Source organism: Curcuma longa, chromosome 3, assembly GCF_044706935.1.
Source record: "Curcuma longa cultivar G26 ecotype Majalengka, Jawa Barat chromosome 3, ITB_CL_G26_1.1, whole genome shotgun sequence".
Classification (NCBI taxonomy): Eukaryota; Viridiplantae; Streptophyta; class Magnoliopsida; order Zingiberales; family Zingiberaceae; genus Curcuma; species Curcuma longa.
The window spans coordinates 261798-279695 of NC_133863.1; the positions used below are offsets into that span (position 1 = coordinate 261798).

The 17898-nt window shown below is 37.7% G+C and overlaps 3 protein-coding genes across 3 annotated transcripts; 1 reads left to right on the plus strand and 2 right to left on the minus strand.

The window, feature by feature from the left end:
• The first annotated feature begins 1656 nt into the window (after nucleotides 1-1656).
• LOC141823288 (disease resistance protein Pik-2-like) lies at nucleotides 1657-4570 on the plus strand. Its single transcript, XM_074710553.1, has one exon. It carries the CDS (start codon nucleotides 1704-1706, stop codon nucleotides 4452-4454), a length of 2751 nt encoding a protein of 916 aa, XP_074566654.1. The 5' UTR covers nucleotides 1657-1703; the 3' UTR covers nucleotides 4455-4570.
• A 2195-nt stretch (nucleotides 4571-6765) lies between these two features.
• On the minus strand, nucleotides 6766-7672 carry LOC141824493 (putative glutathione S-transferase GSTU6). The gene is made up of 2 exons (XM_074711796.1): nucleotides 7286-7672; nucleotides 6766-7210 (listed from the first exon to the last, which is right to left on the minus strand). The coding sequence occupies exons 1-2, from the start codon at nucleotides 7622-7624 to the stop codon at nucleotides 6854-6856; spliced, it is 696 nt and encodes a 231-aa protein (XP_074567897.1). The 5' UTR covers nucleotides 7625-7672; the 3' UTR covers nucleotides 6766-6853.
• Nucleotides 7673-8577: 905 nt separating this feature from the next.
• Nucleotides 8578-16936, minus strand: LOC141825261 (E3 ubiquitin protein ligase RIN2-like). Its single transcript, XM_074712650.1, has 12 exons — nucleotides 16275-16936; nucleotides 15389-15466; nucleotides 14379-14465; nucleotides 14159-14280; nucleotides 12666-12762; nucleotides 12231-12327; nucleotides 11306-11463; nucleotides 11080-11217; nucleotides 10941-11008; nucleotides 10575-10802; nucleotides 9314-9686; nucleotides 8578-8748 (listed from the first exon to the last, which is right to left on the minus strand). The coding sequence occupies exons 1-12, from the start codon at nucleotides 16518-16520 to the stop codon at nucleotides 8692-8694; spliced, it is 1749 nt and encodes a 582-aa protein (XP_074568751.1). The 5' UTR covers nucleotides 16521-16936; the 3' UTR covers nucleotides 8578-8691.
• Between the last annotated feature and the right edge of the window lie 962 nt (nucleotides 16937-17898).

Sequence of the window (17898 nt, forward strand, 5' to 3'; positions counted from 1 at the left end):
CCCTCCCACATTTGCCTCTAAACAAAGTAGACAAAGTTCTAAAATAGCAGAAAAGAAAAAGCTCTAAAATAGAAGATGCAAAATTGCAAAAAAAAGTTCCAAAATAAAATAGGCAAAATAGTAGAAAAACTTACAAAATAGAAGAAAAGCCTACAAAATAGACATGAAAATTGCAGAAAAAAGTAGTAAGCTAGACATGCCTATGTTAACACTATCTATATAGCAATGAATGTCTAATAGTAGGGAAATACAATGAATGCCTAGTGGTAGAGAAAAAGAAAATTTAGACTTGGGGGCCATAATGCCAATCCGGAGATGTCAATCCGACCAAGCTAAATACGTCATGCCGAAGTATACTAGCCTATCTTCGTCGATCCAACTAGGCCCAAATACACCAAGCCTAATAAGCACTGCCTATCCTTACGGAATAATGCACATATAAATGTTAGGATAGGCTGGGCTTATTAGGCTTCGCATATTTAGGCTTGGTCAGATCGGCGAAGATAGGCTGATATAATTCAGCATGGCGTATTTGGCTTGGTTAGCTTGGCGCCTTCGAATTGGCGTTGGGGTCCCCATGTTTGAATTTTTTTTCCCCAACCACTAAGTATTCATTACATTTCCCTACCCTAGGTATTCATTGCTATATAGACATTGATAACATAGGCAAGTCTAACTTACTATTTTTTTCTAGAATTTGCATGTATCTATTTTGTGGGTTTTTCAGCTATTTTGTGGGCTTTTCTACTATTTTGCATCTTCTATTTTTGGGTATTTTTTTTTATAATTTTACGTCTTCTATTTTAGGGTTTTTTCTATAATTTGGTATGTTTTATGCTATTTTAGAGCTTTTTCTGTTTTCTTTAGGGGCAAATGTGGGAGGGAATTTAAAGAGCACATTAAAAGTTACAGAATTTTTAAATGATGCGCTTAACTTTTAGATTTCTCAAAGGAGGTACTTGTTTCCTATTTTACTTCTTCCGCCAACTACTATGACACTGCATTCAAAGAATAAAATCATTGTAGTGTTAGATTTCAAATAATAACCTCCACTGTAGTGTTGCATTTCAAAGAACACTACCATTGCGGTGTATTGTTTCAAAAATCAACATCACTTTGGTGCTATATAAATCTTAAAATCAACATCATTGTAATGCTAATATTTAAGAATCAGCACAATTTTAAAAATTAACATCACAATGATGTTGATTTTTAAAAATCAATACCACAGTAATATTCTTCTTTGAAATCCAATACCACAGTAGTTGACGGGAGGAATAAAACAGAAAACAAATACCTCTTTTAAGAAATCTAAATGTTAGAAGAACCTTTTGGAAATTCCTCAACTTTAAATACATCTTTTGGTCAATTACTGTTGTTCTTTCCTATGTACATCATGAGGGGGGATTTGTAATGCTGAAGTAAACTTCACTTTTAATATTCTTTTCAGCAATTACATAAAGTGCTGCAGGTTATTATTAAGGTTCAAGGTCTCCCTCTAATTAGATTCATTCAACTGCTAGAGTTGGATTGCTGTAAGACACTTTATTAATTTAATATAAATTATAATAATTTCATCCTTTTAATGTTTTAATCAGTGTTCCAAAGTCAAACAAGAGTTCTTGAGTTCGCTGCAGCTTCATCTATACTTCGTCGTCGTCGTCGTCTTTCTTCCTAACCGCCTCCGGACGGAGATCGGCAGCATGGAGGCGGCGGTAGCTACGAAGCTCGTGGGCTTCTCCTTTCAGTTCATCGCGGGGAAGCTACAGAAGATGCTAGAGGAAGAAGCCGCGTTGCTGGCCGGAGTCAAAGATGATGTCCGGGACATAGTCGCTGAGCTCAGAAGCATCGCCTCTTTCTTGGCGACCATGTCGACCAGGCGCAATCTGGATGACCAACTCCAGAACTGGGTGCAGGAAGTGAGGGAGGTGGCTTACGATGCCGAAGATTCGATCGATGAGTTCCTATGCCGTCTCCGATCGACACCCTACGACGAGTGCGGAGTCAGATGTTTTTTCAAGCACTTCCTTCACTACGACGAGTGCGGAGTTAAAGCTTTTTTCAAGCACTCCCTTAGCTGCATAAAATCATTGAAAGCTCGCCATGGCATCGCTTCAGATCTCAAGAAAGTGAAGGTTCAAGTAGAAGATATCAGAAAGAGGCACGATCGCTATTCCCACTCAAATGAAGCTTTTACAAGCTCAAGCTCTGACGCCGCCACCAGATCGGACATGGTCTTCTCCGACCCACGGATCATCAGCCATTTTGTAGAGGAAGCTCAACTCGTGGGCATCAACGAGAGCAGAGACAAGATCATGGGGTGGGTGATGGACGAGAACCGTCTCGAGCTCACTGTGATTGCTCTCGTCGGCTTCGGTGGTTTAGGAAAGACAACTTTGGCCAAGACAGTCTACGACGATCCTGTTATCGTCGGAGGCCACTTCCCATGTCGAGCTTGGATAACAGTGTCACAAAATTACAATATCAGAGAGCTTCTCAAAAAGATTATTCGACAAATTTCTGTCAACGAACAACAAATGGACGATGAGTTGCAATTGGTGCAGGCAGTCAGAGGTCTTCTCCATGGAAAGAGGTATTTGCTTGTTTTTGATGACGTTTGGAGAACTGAAGCATGGGAAAGCTTGCAAATCGCATTGCCACCGGATGGAGAAGGAAGCAGAGTCATAGTGACCACCCGCAATGAGGAAGTGGCAAATACAAGTTGTTCTCGTAATCATCAATTTATATTTAAAGTCTCTCCTTTGTCATCTCAGTTATCTTGGGAGTTATTCCGTAGAAGAGTATTTGAAGCACCTGATTATAGTTGTCCTCCAGAGTTAGAAAATATTAGCGCAGATATCTTGCAAAAGTGCAACGGAATGCCGCTTGCGATCTTGACGATCGGAGGTCTTCTAGCTTCCAGACCTGATAAAAAATTAGAGGAATGGAAAGACTTTCACGGTCACCTTTGTTTGGAGATGCAAACTAATGATAAGTTGTCAAAAATCAATCAGATATTAATTTTGAGTTATAATGACTTACCTTATCATTTGAAGCCTTGTTTCTTATTCTTAGGCATCTTTCCTGAGGATTATGAGATTCGTCGAAAGCGTCTGATGAGACAATGGATTGCTGAAGGGATCGTGAGCGGTATAGATGGGTTCCCTGCTGAGAAAGTCGCTGAGCGTTGCTTCAATCAATTGGTGAGTCGTAGTTTGGTGCAACCGTCACAATTTGATGATAGTGGAACAGTAAAATCTTGTCGTGTCCATGACATGATGCTCGATGTCATACTCTTGATATCGAAGAAGGAGAACTTTATGATGCTAATGAAGGAGCACCCCGTGATTCCACAACAACATCTAAAGATAAGACGCTTATCATGGCAGAAAGAAAGCAGTGGACTAGTACCTAACACTGATCTGTCCCACCTCCGATCCTTCAATGCATTTGTTGAGGAGGTACCACCGAAGTTGTTCAGAAAGAAGAGGTGGTTGAGGGTAGTTGACCTGGAAGGATGTTGGTACCCCAAGAACTTTTCCAAGCTATTTCTTTTGAAGTACTTGTCTCTAAGAAATATGATAAACTTATATGAACTGCCAGAATCAATAGGAGATTTGCAGAATCTAGAGTTTTTGGATATAAGAGGAACTTGCATTAGTGAACTACCCAATACCATCATCAAACTCCAGAAACTGGTCTATCTGCTTGGCAGTCCCCAAAGCTTATTTGTGTTCCCGAAAGGGATAAGAAAGTTGAAAAGATTGGTCGCGTTTGGAATGGCATATGTAGAGAATGTGCAATTGCTACAGGAGATCGGCGAGCTGATCGACCTCCAGAAGCTCGGCATCAGTCTTGATATCTCGCCTCTATCTTTCGGAATACTGGGGAAGATCAGCGCGCTGCTCTCGAAGCTGAATGGCAGTCTTCGATCTCTAAAGATTTGTCATTCTGTAGGCTATGAAAATCTGAAAAAGGCTTTCGACGAGGTAGCTATGCCGCCATTGCTGCTCCGCAAGCTCCTGATAGATTGCAAACTTTGTGAATTGCCTCCTTGGTTTGCATCTCTGAACCTCGTCGTCAAGATAACTCTGTTGAATACACGGCTGCAGCCCGAAGATATAATAGTCTTGAGAAATCTCCCTGCTTTGGTCAACCTGAAACTAGGCTTTCAGTCATTCTTCACTTGGGATTTGGCCTTCCATGGGGTAGGGTTTCCACGACTAAAGATCCTGGCAATTGAAGGGTACAATGTGAGTTTCAAAGAAGGTGCCGTCCGAAGTCTCGAAATTGTTAAAATAGATTTTCCCCTTGAATCAGTCGATGGCATAGAACACCTGCATGGGCTAAGGGTGGTTCACATTTGCACTGGGAATGAAGATATAATAGAGAAGGTCAAGAATATTGCAGCAAACCATCCAAATCGTCCCAAATGCTTTGCAACAAAATTCTAGCCTGATTAAGGCATATGAATAAGAGGTCTGGTGTGTATTCTAGTTCTGCTCTTCGACTTATCCGTTGTTAATCTCTTCTATTATGCTTAATTTTCAAAGTTGTTTGCCTATTATTTCTGAAGCAGTAGTATGTAATGTAATCTTCAAGCATTGCTCTCTTAATTAATTGCTATTCAAAATAAGAATGATTGACTATATGATTTGCGAGAATGTTAGTGTTCATAAGTATGTGAAAATTGAAGTGTAAACATTCTCCCATGATTTCCATCACACCTAAAAAAAAGGCTATCATGATCCAAATTCTAATTTAGTATTTAGTTAGAAAAAAATAGTCATTCAATGGTGATTTCCTTACTTGGTTCGTCGTCAAAAGTAGAATTTTGATCGATCGACTCAGTGAGATTACCCTTATGTTGGTTCAATTTAATTGGAGATTAGTAATATCATCGGGTAAATATCATGTTTCATAAATACAACTGTTGGGCTAGCAAGGTAACATGAGATAATATTTGCCCTAGTAAGTGTGGTGATAGTGATAAGATGTTTAAAGGAACAAATACAAGAGAGTTGGAATCGAAATATGGACAAACATTTTCAAGATGGACCTCTAAATGTGTGTAAGTTGTACTTCGTCAATCGGTGTATGCCTCACTTAGGTTGCTCGTAACTTGGGCCCCATAGACCTCTTGATTGAGGGACCTCTCAGGTAGATTTGGAGATGAGCTTTCCGAGCAGAAGAAAACCCTCCATAGGGAGGGAGGCGGAGCGAGAGGTGGTGGCTAAGACGGTTGTGATCTGTCTGGGAAGGGAGTCCTTAAATTTGTCTAGAGTCACTCATTTGTTTTCAAATTTGATCCTATATATGGCTGGATCCAGCCTTACCCCATGCCATTACTAACTTGGACTTTTTATCAGACCTACTTTATAGTGGTTCGGGATGGTTGAGGTCATTTGCCCCCAGGATGTAGCCGAGCCATTAACCATGTGATAGATTTGCAACATGAGACAAGGGTCACGACGAAGTAGTGGAAAATGCCCTCCCACATGGGGCCTGCTTGGTACATGAGTTATATTGTCTTCTCAATGTTAATCACCTCTGAGACCTTAGTTAATCAGGTTAGTAATGATAAGATTGATGAATATAGAATTGTCTGATTGAATTCATCATGTTTCTTAACGATTTGGAAATCCTGACTTCAATATTTAATGTTTATTCTATTCGATTAATCCTGGGATAATTGGTTCATACAAAAACTCTCATATGATCTTTCACCACACAATTTCCATGAACAGGTATCGAATTTGGCATTCGCAGCAGCTGAAACACAGATGGCATTGTAAAAAGTTGGATGAGTGTCCAAAGATTGACGAGCTATCATTCCATTCATCTACTAAAAGAGCCCCCCTGATAACTTATTATGCAACTAGATATCATCAAAAAATTTGCCCAATGTAAATATCTTTCATTAATATTATTATTCCTGTTTGAGATCGTCTTTGGATGAATCACTGGACACTTTACTCCTGCATTGACGAGGTTGCACGGAGTCCACGAGCAATTGGAAGAAGACAATGATCCTACAAGACTTCAAAGAGGAATAAAGAGGGTTAGAATGGAGGTCAGAGGTGTTCTGACTCAACCACTCTGACGTCCAGTCAATTTGTTGTCAATCGAAGATGGAGAAGAAGAATAGGAAATTGAGTGCAAAGAATGAGGCTAAGGTGTGTGTACCTAGGCCCGTGGAAAGCAGATTTTTTTATAAATCATTAGAGGAGACGTCACATCAAAAGTAAAGAAAATATTCCATCGCGGTAGAGGAGGACTCCCATCACCCATGCTTAGTACGGTAAAAGATTATGCTGTATTAATGTGGTAGGTTATCTACCGTTGAATATTTTACTATTTCACGTGTCACTCAGGCGGGATGAGTGAGGGAAGCAATGCTGATGGAGCAAAGCTACTTGGGCCAGAGTATAGACTCGGTGAGATTGAACCGATTGGGGAGTCAGCTTCCATCGGGAAGATTATGAAGTTGATAGAGTACGGAACACGTCGATCGAGCACGGAGTCGGTCAAGCACGGAGCCAATTAGGTATGAAATCAATGAGGCACGGAATCAGTGGGGCACGGAGTTGGTCGGGCACGCCGACATGTTATCTCCACTTGGATCTAATATTGATTTTCATGATCAAGATATATCAACCCATAACAATGATAAATGAGTTTGGGAATAGCGTAGATATGAAGTTTTGCTAGATTTGGATTTGTTATTTGAGTTCTTGAATGTTTGGAAACTTTATTTATTTGATTTGTATCATATTTATTTATTGTTTTTAGCAGATTTCTTGACTCTCAAACCTTAATTTCACTCTCTCACAGGATCTTATGCAAAGCCCCTTCACTGACTCGCCACGGCGGCTGCGTATAACTTCGGATACTCGTCGGCGTCCGGCACCAGCCCCTTCACTGACTCCTCCGCCAGGAACCGCTCCGCCCATTCCGCCAGCCGAGGAAGCTCCTCCGCATCCAAAAGCTTGACGCTATGGGCCTTCTCCAGCGCCAAGATCCACCCCAGGCAACTCCCCAGCGCGATGTCCAGGTAGCCGACGGCGTCCCCGCCGAAGAAGCCCTTCCCTTTGCCGCACTCCGCGAAGGCCTCTTCCAGCGGCCACAGCACCGGCCGGAATTGCCCCGCCAACTCCGTCACCTTCGCCGCCTCCGTCTCAACCCTCAAAGCCGTAATTAAAGCAAGCAACTGGTACAAATCGAAGAAATCGGAGTCAAATGTTTTGTTTTTAATTCGATGGATTTCGAAAACAGGGGGCTTTACCTTGTCGTCGATGTAGGTGACCCAGAACCGAGCGATGGCGCGGTCGAAGGGGTCGGCGGGGAGGATGGAGGCGGATCCGCTGTCGTCGGACCACTCCTCGTCGATGTACTGGACGATGACGGCGGACTCGCAGATAGATTTTCCACGGTGGAGCAGCACGGGGATCTTCTTGTACACTGGGTTGGACTTCACCAAGATTTCGCTCTTCGGCTCCGCGAACCGCACCTCCACGAACTCGTACTCGACTCCCTTGAGGCGGAGGGCGATGCGAACCCTGATGACGAAAGGGCTAATCGCGATACCCAAAACCTTCACGTTCTCCGCCGCAGCTCCGGCCATGGGAGTAAAAATTGATGCCGGCGTTGGCGAATGATGGCTGAGTACATCGCCGGCGGTGGTTCTGCTATTTATAGGCGCGGGAGGCGAGAAGGTTCGACCCACTCACCGTTTGTTTACTAATTTTGAATAATTTGATGGTACGTGTAATGACCTAACTGCGCACGTCACGTTGGTCAATAATGGAGAGGCGGCCCTGAAAAAATATTTTAAAAATTATTAAACAAAGAAAATTCTCTTTTCAAATTCAAATCAAAATTCTTTTTGATATCGATAGAGCTGTCAAATGAATCGACTCATAATGATGGAATGGATCAATCCGTTAAAAATTTATCATATGACAGAGAGGAACGAACTGACTCATCAACTTAGTGGATTAAAAAATTTTCAATCCAATTCAATTTAAGACAGATCAGAGAGTTATGTGGATCAATCGACGAACATGTTAAAAAATAAAAAATTTTAAAATTTTAAATTTAAATTATAATTTAAATGAATCAAATTGAAAATTTTAAATTTGAATTGCAATTTAAACGGATTCAAGACCACTAATTCATTAAATTTTTTTTATTTTAAATTTTGAAAAAAAAATAAATTTTTTCAACCTACAGATCAACCTACGCAGATCGCGAATCTAGGTGGATCGATCTACGTGAATCCATCTTAAAATGAATTAATAAAATTTTAATTCAATCCGCTTAAATTATTTGATGAGATGAATCAATTCGACTGGTCTAATCTAAATTGACGATTCTATCCGTATCTTGTATTAAAAAAAATCCATGAAAACAAGAAAAACTTATGACGAAAGATCGTACGATTAAAATAAAGTAAAGAAAAACAGTAATCTATTTTTATTAACTTATTATCTAAAGGTTTTTTTTTTGGTGTTAGATACTGAGACGTATGATACAAAATGTAAAGAGAACAGCAACTATAAAGAAGAAATACCGTAATTGACGTCAACAGCATGTATTCTCCACTATATCTGCCAAATTTTGATGTACAGAGCTTGATAATTGATACGTATATATATAAATATAAATATATTTAGTGCAACTCGGGTTATGTTATTGTACAAGAAGATTATTCACGGTTATATTGATGTTGTTGGTTCTCAGCAAATCCTGCAAACAAGGATATCAACTATAAAGTAAAAAAAGAAAGATTAAGGCAAAAAATCGTTTCAGCAATCTATCAAAATGCATCCCTAGAGCACAAGTTTATCCTATGTTTAATTGTATACCTCCCAAGTTAAGCATTTCTAATGTTCTAAAATATAGTTTTAAGCTTAAATTTTGCTGAACTTCTAAGTCATTTTATAAATCAACTAACTTGAGCTGTAAAAATAATAAATTTATCCTATACACCACAGATTGAACATTTTAGGCATCAAGTGCACAAAATTGTGTTTTTATTTTTAACCTAGATCTTACTGCAACAAATCAGTTTGCACCACTTCCTATATTTATCTAAATATTTAGCTATGGTAGATCCCAACTTGAATATTTCAGACATCCAAATGTTCAAAAACTATATTTCTTTGGGCTGTAAATCTTGCTACTGGTTAATTTGCACCTATTTTGCAAGGAAAAATCTCAACCAAGGATATTGTGGGGGGAAATAAATCTGGGATGCATTCTGGTAAAAAATGATTAAGATATTTTATAAAAAAAAGGATAGTAAAAATACCTGTACAATTAGCTCATCAGGAATGTGTGGCAAAACCTCACGAACTCTATCTACCATTGCGAGCAACTCTGGCATGCTATTGTTGACAGGGGATGATGGAGCCCTCCGAATTCGTAAATCAGTTGTGTTTCCGGTGGGTCTTGTGGAGGAAGATGCAGGAACAGGAGGGGTTGCAGGGTGTTGAGAAGGCCACAGATTCCATGCAGCATCGTCTACCGATCCATGAGCAAAGTTTTCACTAACTGATGCAAGCTGCCTCATCATCATCTGAACACCTCCAAATCCAACAGATCTGACCGAACTAGATGAGCTAGCACCATCCATCCCTTGGTTCACCCATGGAGGTGTCAAGCTGGGGTTGAAGGCGGCACTCCTGTACAATGAACAAAATATACCTTTTTAGTTAGCGTTCCAAAACAACGGTACAAATGAATTGTCTATCACAAGCATATACTGGTTCTCAAGTAAATTCAAAATCTATTTCACACGAGTTTTTGAGGTGTGCCAAAATGATTTTAGGAAGGAATGCGAGCATATATTGGTTCTCAAGTAAGTTTCTACATCTAATTTCACACAAGTTCTTGAGGTATGCCAAAATGATATGACTAGAAAAGGAATAAACTCAGGTTGGCAAGTCATTCATAATTATAGAAAGAATTACAACAAGACATGAGAAATAAATAAAAGACAAGATTCTAGGTGAACTTGACCGATGAAAAAAAGTAGGAACAAAAAAACAAAGGGATCACAATTGTTATATTCTCTCAACTTTCAATTGTTTGACTTTTAATCTTCCCTACATCCTTCCAAAGTAATAAGAGTATAAGAGTGTGTAATCCTAATTGGACAACAAAACACAACACTAGTAGTAGTAGTAGTGATAGGGAAGCAAATTAGAAGTAAAAGAAATTATTCAGCCAAAAAATATACGGACAATTTATCAAAGGCTGAACTGGAACCAGGTAAGAATCATAAGAAAGAAGAATAGTTACGCACTCTGGATAAAATGTTGGAACCAAGCCATGAATTAGTCTAGTCAATATTGAAATCCAGCTACAAAAGAATTAGACATGTTGGCTATGACCAGTTTGGACACAGTACTCGTGTTAACCAGTCTTACAATGCCAAATGTGAGTGCATTTAAGTTTGGAGACCTCGTGACATAAAATGCAGGAATGTTAGTGACAGCATGACGATGCTAGTTATCAGGAAATATTGCAGCTCAATTGTGACACTGAGAGAGTATAGAGATAAGAATAACCTCCAAAGTGTATCAGAAGTATTCTGTCGCTGGTTTGGAGATGCTCCTAAAGGTAGTGCATGAACAGGAACTCTTTGTTGGTTCAATCCTAAATTAAGATGTTCAGCAAGTTGGTTGCCATCTGTACCAGTTTCAGCAGCAGACCTTGAGCCATCTTGAGCATTAGGAACAAATAATGGCCTCCGACATGTAGGGCAAGAGTAGCCCTCAGTCAAACCCTGGTCCAGCCTGAGATGTTAATAAAAACAAAATAAGTATGATGAAGGCCCTTCTTGTTGGTATATCCAGCATCAAACACAATAGTTTTGTGAATGTTCAATGAACAGAATCTTGAATCGGTGTCAACAAAAAGAACAGAAAACGTACCAAGATCTTAAACACACAAGATGGAATAGATGATTGCATGATAGCTTTTTTGCCCTGGCCATTGGTCCCTGGATTTTCTTAATCAATCATTCTGCTGGAAATGTTAGAAATACTTTAAAGGAACATCAGAACCACGTACTCTGCATATTGCACATTTATCGTTATAAGCACAAAGTTCCTCATATGTAGCATCAGGAAGTGCTCCATCAAGGGAAGTCAGGGCCTTCCTTAACTTAAGATAAGTTTTAATTCGCTTTGCAATTGAACTTACAAGAGCCTGTTCATCTCGGACAAAAGGAATAATTTACAATCAGAATACAAGTGCCATGACACACCTTTGTAATAAAAGTTAGTTTATCACTCACACGCAAATTAAGAAAGAGAGCAATATCTACTAGATGAAATGTCATGCCATGAAGCCACCATGTCATTAAGTAATGGCCGAATGACATTACCAAAGTCATCATATCTAGAATGAAACCACAATGTCTTAAGATAAGTCCCTTCCATTCAGACAGAGAACCTGCAATAAGAATTGAATTATATTATGTTGATATTATGAAAGAATCAACTGTGCCTAATACTGGTATCACAAAATGATAAAAATGCTAAATAGCTGGTCTCCAACAAAGCAACACTTTGCATCATCTTCTATAGAATGTCGCCGCAAAAAGGGAAATAAATATTAACACACGTGAAATGGTTTTGACACATTGAATGTGTCATGAAAATTGGACAGGTACCAGTAACTTAGAGAGAAAGCAATATATTTTCGACAATACTACAGACAAAGTCATGACAGTGGTATATTTTGATTGAAATATGTCCCAACATAATCCCTAGCATATGAGAGACTGTGATGTAACACCAAGAATATTTCAACTCACCAAAAGTGAAAAATGTTATTAGCTAAAAAGATAAATCAATAAAAGGGATTCTAAACCAGACCGGTTCTTTGTAAAAATATCACTTTGTTACCCTAAATCTTTGACTAAATCCCAAATAATTCTAGACAAACTCCCAAATAACTAATCTGAGTATTTTATCCTGACGGATCACTTTCCAGAGTTCAAATGTTGAGGAGTAACTTAGCTATGGAAAAGGAACCCATGATACTGTATGTAACATAACGACAAAATGTCCACTAAAATTCAGGATGATTTTACAAAAGAAATCATTTCATTACAGGTTAATGTAGACACCTGACATAGTTAGAACTAACAATATGATGCAATCCAGCACGTGGAACACAATCATACCAAATAACAGAAATTTCATGATCTTATCTACCTGCTGTTGTTTTCTGAATATCAAAGTTTAAGCTCACATTTCCACTGGAATGCCGTTGATAAATCTCAGTTAACAGAAATCCATGTATCATAATGGCCTACAAGGGCAAGAAATGTCAGGAGAGAAATCAGCAGAATGTCTCTGCTATCTTAATTCTTATGCATATTATAAGGTTGTTTGCCTTAAACATATAGTGTTTCTGTTAAATTGATCTCAAATGCAATTGTTTAAATGCACAATAGTCCAATCAGATAACAATAGGCTCATGTGCTCAACCAAAAGTTGAATCATTCTCTATGCTATGCATGAGGATAGAAAAGAATGGAAATCTTATTATTCTTACATCAAACAGAAAAAAAATTCTCCAACTTTGTGTGCAAAATGATAAACAAGGTAGACTTATTTCAAGGAGAATTCATGCCTATAAAAAATCACCTGTAATGTATCAAAAGCTACACTCAAAGGCTCAAAGAACAACAGCATAAGCAAGCTAGAACTATATGAACTGCACAGCACCATACACAGCTTGATCCTGAGAGTCCAAAAATAAAATATTCCAGTCACTATTTTAAATATAACCCCTAATGACAAAAATAAATTTCACTTTACCCTTATTTTGGACCAAAGGGCAAAAAAGTTAAGCATACAAAAAAAAAGTATATAATGTAATAATAATTCGTCCAGAAAAAAGGAACGCCATAACTAATGAGATGATGTTGAGGACAGTGTATTTGCCTTACCAAAAAGGACTTGAGTAAAGATGCAATATCAAATCAAGGAGGTGATTATCACCTGATTTCATTCCTATGTTTCCTATCTTTGATGATCTTGCAATTGGATGTCATACAAAACTAAAAATCACGGTTAATCTAACGAATCATTTTTATTTTACCAATGTACATGGCATACCAAATATTGGACCATGGCTAGAACTTCATTTTTTTTATATTTATTTCTAATAGTCAGACATATTGAAACTGATTTAAAGACTAAAATAGGCATGAGCCAGGTCCTAGTGGTCCAGGATGCTATTTGCAACAGATATGGAATTTCTTAGTGCAAATTGTCAAGAAAAATATGGAATTCAAGATATTGAGGCCAGGTGGGTGGCAGTAGAAGTGGGTTGGGACTTTAAAGAATGTCCCCACTGGCACCTAGATTACATGCCTCATGAATGCATTTATTAATTGTTGTGCCATCACCACAGTATAAATATAGCCCCCCAAAGTAGATTTCCTTGATCCTTCATTTCATAGGGGAAGTACATGAGTGATAATCAAGTAACCGTCACAAAAAGTTCATCGAGAAATTTTATCACAATGCCATATTTAAAGGAGCATAGTAGTTAGAAAGTAGTGACTGCACGCATCAGCTTTTTTAGTTACTATAGGAAGCTAAGGAAAGGAATCAGGAGAGATTTGAAGAGTAAGCAAGAAAGAAGAGGAGTACTGCTGGATGTCTTTCACTGGGATGCGACTTTCTAGTATCAAGAAGGGATGGAACTAACTTCACAATTCGAAGGAAGGGATACAGATTCTTTATGTCTAGCCTTAATAAAGCTATTGGGGCTAAGATGGACCTCCACCAATGTATGAGGACAAAAATTGAGCTATAGTTTTCTATTTCTAAAATCACACCTCTTTGAAAGAACTTACTATCCCCTTCCTGAACAAAACACTTGCTTAGATCAACATTCATGACAAATAGAAAAATAGACTCATCGCCCTATATCTTATTAGTTTCAGACTAGTTGCTAGTGAATGCTTATCCAGCCTGCCTGAGTCCATACCGGATAGTATATTTTCTTCACTCTTTTAGCCTCTTCATTTCCAAGAAATGAGGCCAAAAAACACAGGAAACTTGAAGTAGCATCCTAAGACAATTAAATAGCAATTTCTCCCTTGTTTAGTATGGCAAAAAATAATTACCAAATGAAATCTGCAAAAAGAACCAGCAACAGGGAAGAATAAACTCGAAAGTACTTCAATGGTGTCATGGAAGGAGATGCATTTAATCTTTCAAGTCGATCTCTTGCAATTGATTGAAAAATCTGTAAAGCAAAAGCAAAAAAATTCTGTTAGTTAAAACATTGATAGCACATTTGTAGCAAATGTACAAAAAAGCAGGGATAATTTTTTGGTTCATTACCTTAAGGGAACAAAGAAAAATCAACCAAGTTGACCAAAAGATCACATGAGAAATCTTCAGTGGTACAACCAATGGAAGAAAGGTTCCCTGTTAAAAACCACTATAATCAACACAGGAAGACATAGCAACATGCCTAATATTTCCTTTTTTCAGTAATAAACCAAATTGTGATTGTAAGCTACTGAAGCTGGCATTGTTGCACCAAAATAAGAAAGAATATTAAAAAGTATAAACACTGCAACCAATATCAGGCTATGTTCTGACAAAACATAAAGATCATGGTCATCCAACACTTCCACATTCTAATGTAAATTCAGAAATTATTCACTTGCACAATCTTCTCAGGTCAGTTACTTGCTTCCACCTTGAAGCAAGATCACTTTGAACTGCTTAAGCACTCTCTCATCTTTCAGGCTAGGTTTCTAAATGTTGTCTGGGCAAACTAATCTTACCAATTATACTCCAAGGATTAGGCCAAAACTTCAAACCAAGTCAACAACTGCCTCCAAACAAGGAATTTTTTTTATTCTTTAAGTGTAGTTTAACTACAACAACTACTTACTTGGTTATGTAATCCCCTATGGGTAGAAACCTTGATGCTGGGTCTAACATAAGGATTTCATTAGCCCTTGACAACTAATATAATAAGTTTTCAAACCCTATGAGCATAGATGTTAACCATAGTAATATCTTATGTACTTGGCCCCAAATAGTCAGGATTAACCAAACTTGATGTGGATTACAATGAAATGTTTGATAAATAGATAAATGGATTGAAGTACCCCACAATTTTCTTTCAAAGAATCCCATAAGTTTCCATATCCTAGTTAATCTATTGTAATGCCTTGACACTCTGGTATCCAGAGCATAATCTTACTTAAGGACAAATAGTACAAAATAACTACAAGAATAACAGAAAAAAAAAGCAACAAAAAAAGCAAGAAATTTTTAAACATTATGCAAACAGTATTTAAAGCCCAAACATAATTAGAAACTGAATGTGACTTTACCTTATACACAATGTAGCTAATAAATCGTTCCCAAACTTTTCTAGTCTCGGATGCAGTCAATTGGACAAAGAATAGCAACTGTAAATTGGTGAAAATATAAATGTTAAGTGCAAAATAGAAATGATGATCTAATGTAGTAAAGACTTGACAAACTCATGAAGTTTTACCTTAGGTACTTAATGTCCAACTATCAAAGAAATACCCACCAATATAAGTGAAGATCGAGGGTTCAAACATCAATATGATATTATAACTTGAAAAAGAAACTCTTTTTTTTATGAATTCATTGCACTTTCCATAATTTGTACTCCCTGAATATTACAACAGTGTATCTGAAGTTTAACAAGGCAACTAATATTTAGATACTACACACTCCATATCTTAGTTGTGTTCCCTGAGTATTACAAAATTGTTTTCATGAGTTTGGACAGGTAATGTAATTTAGATAAGCACACTCAATGTCTGACACGACAGGATTCCTCATCATCTGGTTTTTTTTCCAATTCTTGAATGCATAAATGCTTCTGTACTCATGTTTGAGCTTTACTTCTCAACTAGAGCTTTAGAGGTCATGAAAGGCAATTGTAGCCCAGATTTAGCTTCACTTGGATATAGAACCAAATTTTGAAGATCCCAAACTAATGATCAGTTAGTACGTCTATCTTTACTATGGCATAGGGAAATTATCCCGCTCATTTAATGTGTGAATTTAAAAGGAATTGAAATCCCTAAGTAGGGGGGTGATCAAATTGAATAGAGAATGTGTTACGAGAGGGTTATGGTTCTGTTAGAGCTAAAAAAGGAAGTAAATAATGAAACCATAAACGATAGCAAGCTTCTAGCTCAACAGCTTTATATATATGCCGTCCCATATGAAAGTTCGTACCTTGAGCAGCAACACTACCAGGATATAAACATTGATCACGAAATTCACAAGTAGAGCCACGGTGACACGAGAACTAAGTAGCAGCACCAGAACGCTCCCAGCACTCTCCGATGGACCGCCACCGCCTTCCCCACCAACAAACCCATCCCTTTTCATCCCATCAAGAGAGAAACCCGTCCACCACTGCAGCGCGACGAGTCCGGCCGCCGTGCTGAAGGCTGACAGGTAGAGATAATCGACCGCCATCCACACCCGCTTCCTGAAGGTTCACCGCTCGCCGAGAGCCCTAAGAAGAATCTGTGCAACCCCACGCTCCCTGTGCCCGATGCATCAAATGGCCAACAACCAAGGATCCAGAACCCTAGATCGGCACCGGCGATGGCGAACCGTCAGGTATCGTGGGACGAAGGTTTCGGAATTTCCATCCTTGTGCGCTTTTCCATGCCGTGTTGATCGATCCCCTTGTTCAATCTCATCAAACGAGGAGGCCTCGAATCGACCAGGTCGCGCTTCCCCTCCTCTCCTCGCCGTGAAAGCGGTAAACTGGAAAAATGAAAGAGATACTTGGATTTGCGGATTGAATTGGAAGGAGAGGAAGACGACGAACAGCGATCGATACAGATCGCCGATCGAAGGTGCGCAGATCGGAGCCGATGCCTTTTCCACGGCACCAACGGATTAGCTTTCGCCTCGCGCAGGGAGTCCTTTTATAGTTGGAAAATGTTCAATTCACTCCCTGGACTTTACTTCCGTTTCCAAAAAGGCTGCAGAATTTTCAAAATAATCAAAAGATTTCAGAAATTTAAAGTTTTTGGCCTTTAGGATTTTGATTCCAAGTTTTTTTATTGAGCTCAATTAATTATTAATATTTTATTATATTATGAATATTTAAAATTTTAGAATATTTTTGGTTTACGAAATAAATAAATAAATAATAGAAAATAGAGAAAAATTAAAACTAAAAAAAAAACATTCAATATAACTATAACCGTTTATAATGATCTAAGTCCTATTAGTAAATTTTATAAGATAAAAGTAAAAGATTTGAAGGGTAAAAATTAAGAGACCACTCTTTAATATCATTTTGATCAAAGAACATCTTTTTAAAAAAATATTAAAAACATATTTTAAAATATTTTTCATCTTGAAAATATCATATTCTAACTCTATTATAATATATATAATTGCTACAATATAAAATAAATTATTTAAAATTTTATTAAAATTATTTGACTAAAATTAGACTCACTTTAACTTGGTTAAAATTAAATCAATATTATGAACCAACTATGATATAGCTGTAACAATAGTTTTAAAATAATTTTGAACAAATTGAAATGTTTTTTTATCAAATTTAAATCATGTTGAGTAAATTAATAAAAAATATTAGACAAAAAATAGAAAAAAGACATCTCACATTTAAAGCGCCCTTTTGTAATAATTATCAAATGAATGCCCATCGTATTTTTTTTAATCCCAAAAATACTCTTACATTCAATATTGTTATAGAAGTTGCCCCATAATTTTTACAATATAATAAAATAAATATTTCACTTGAATCAAAATTATTATATATAAAAATAATTTTTTATCAACTTTATCAAACTTATTTAAACTTTATCAA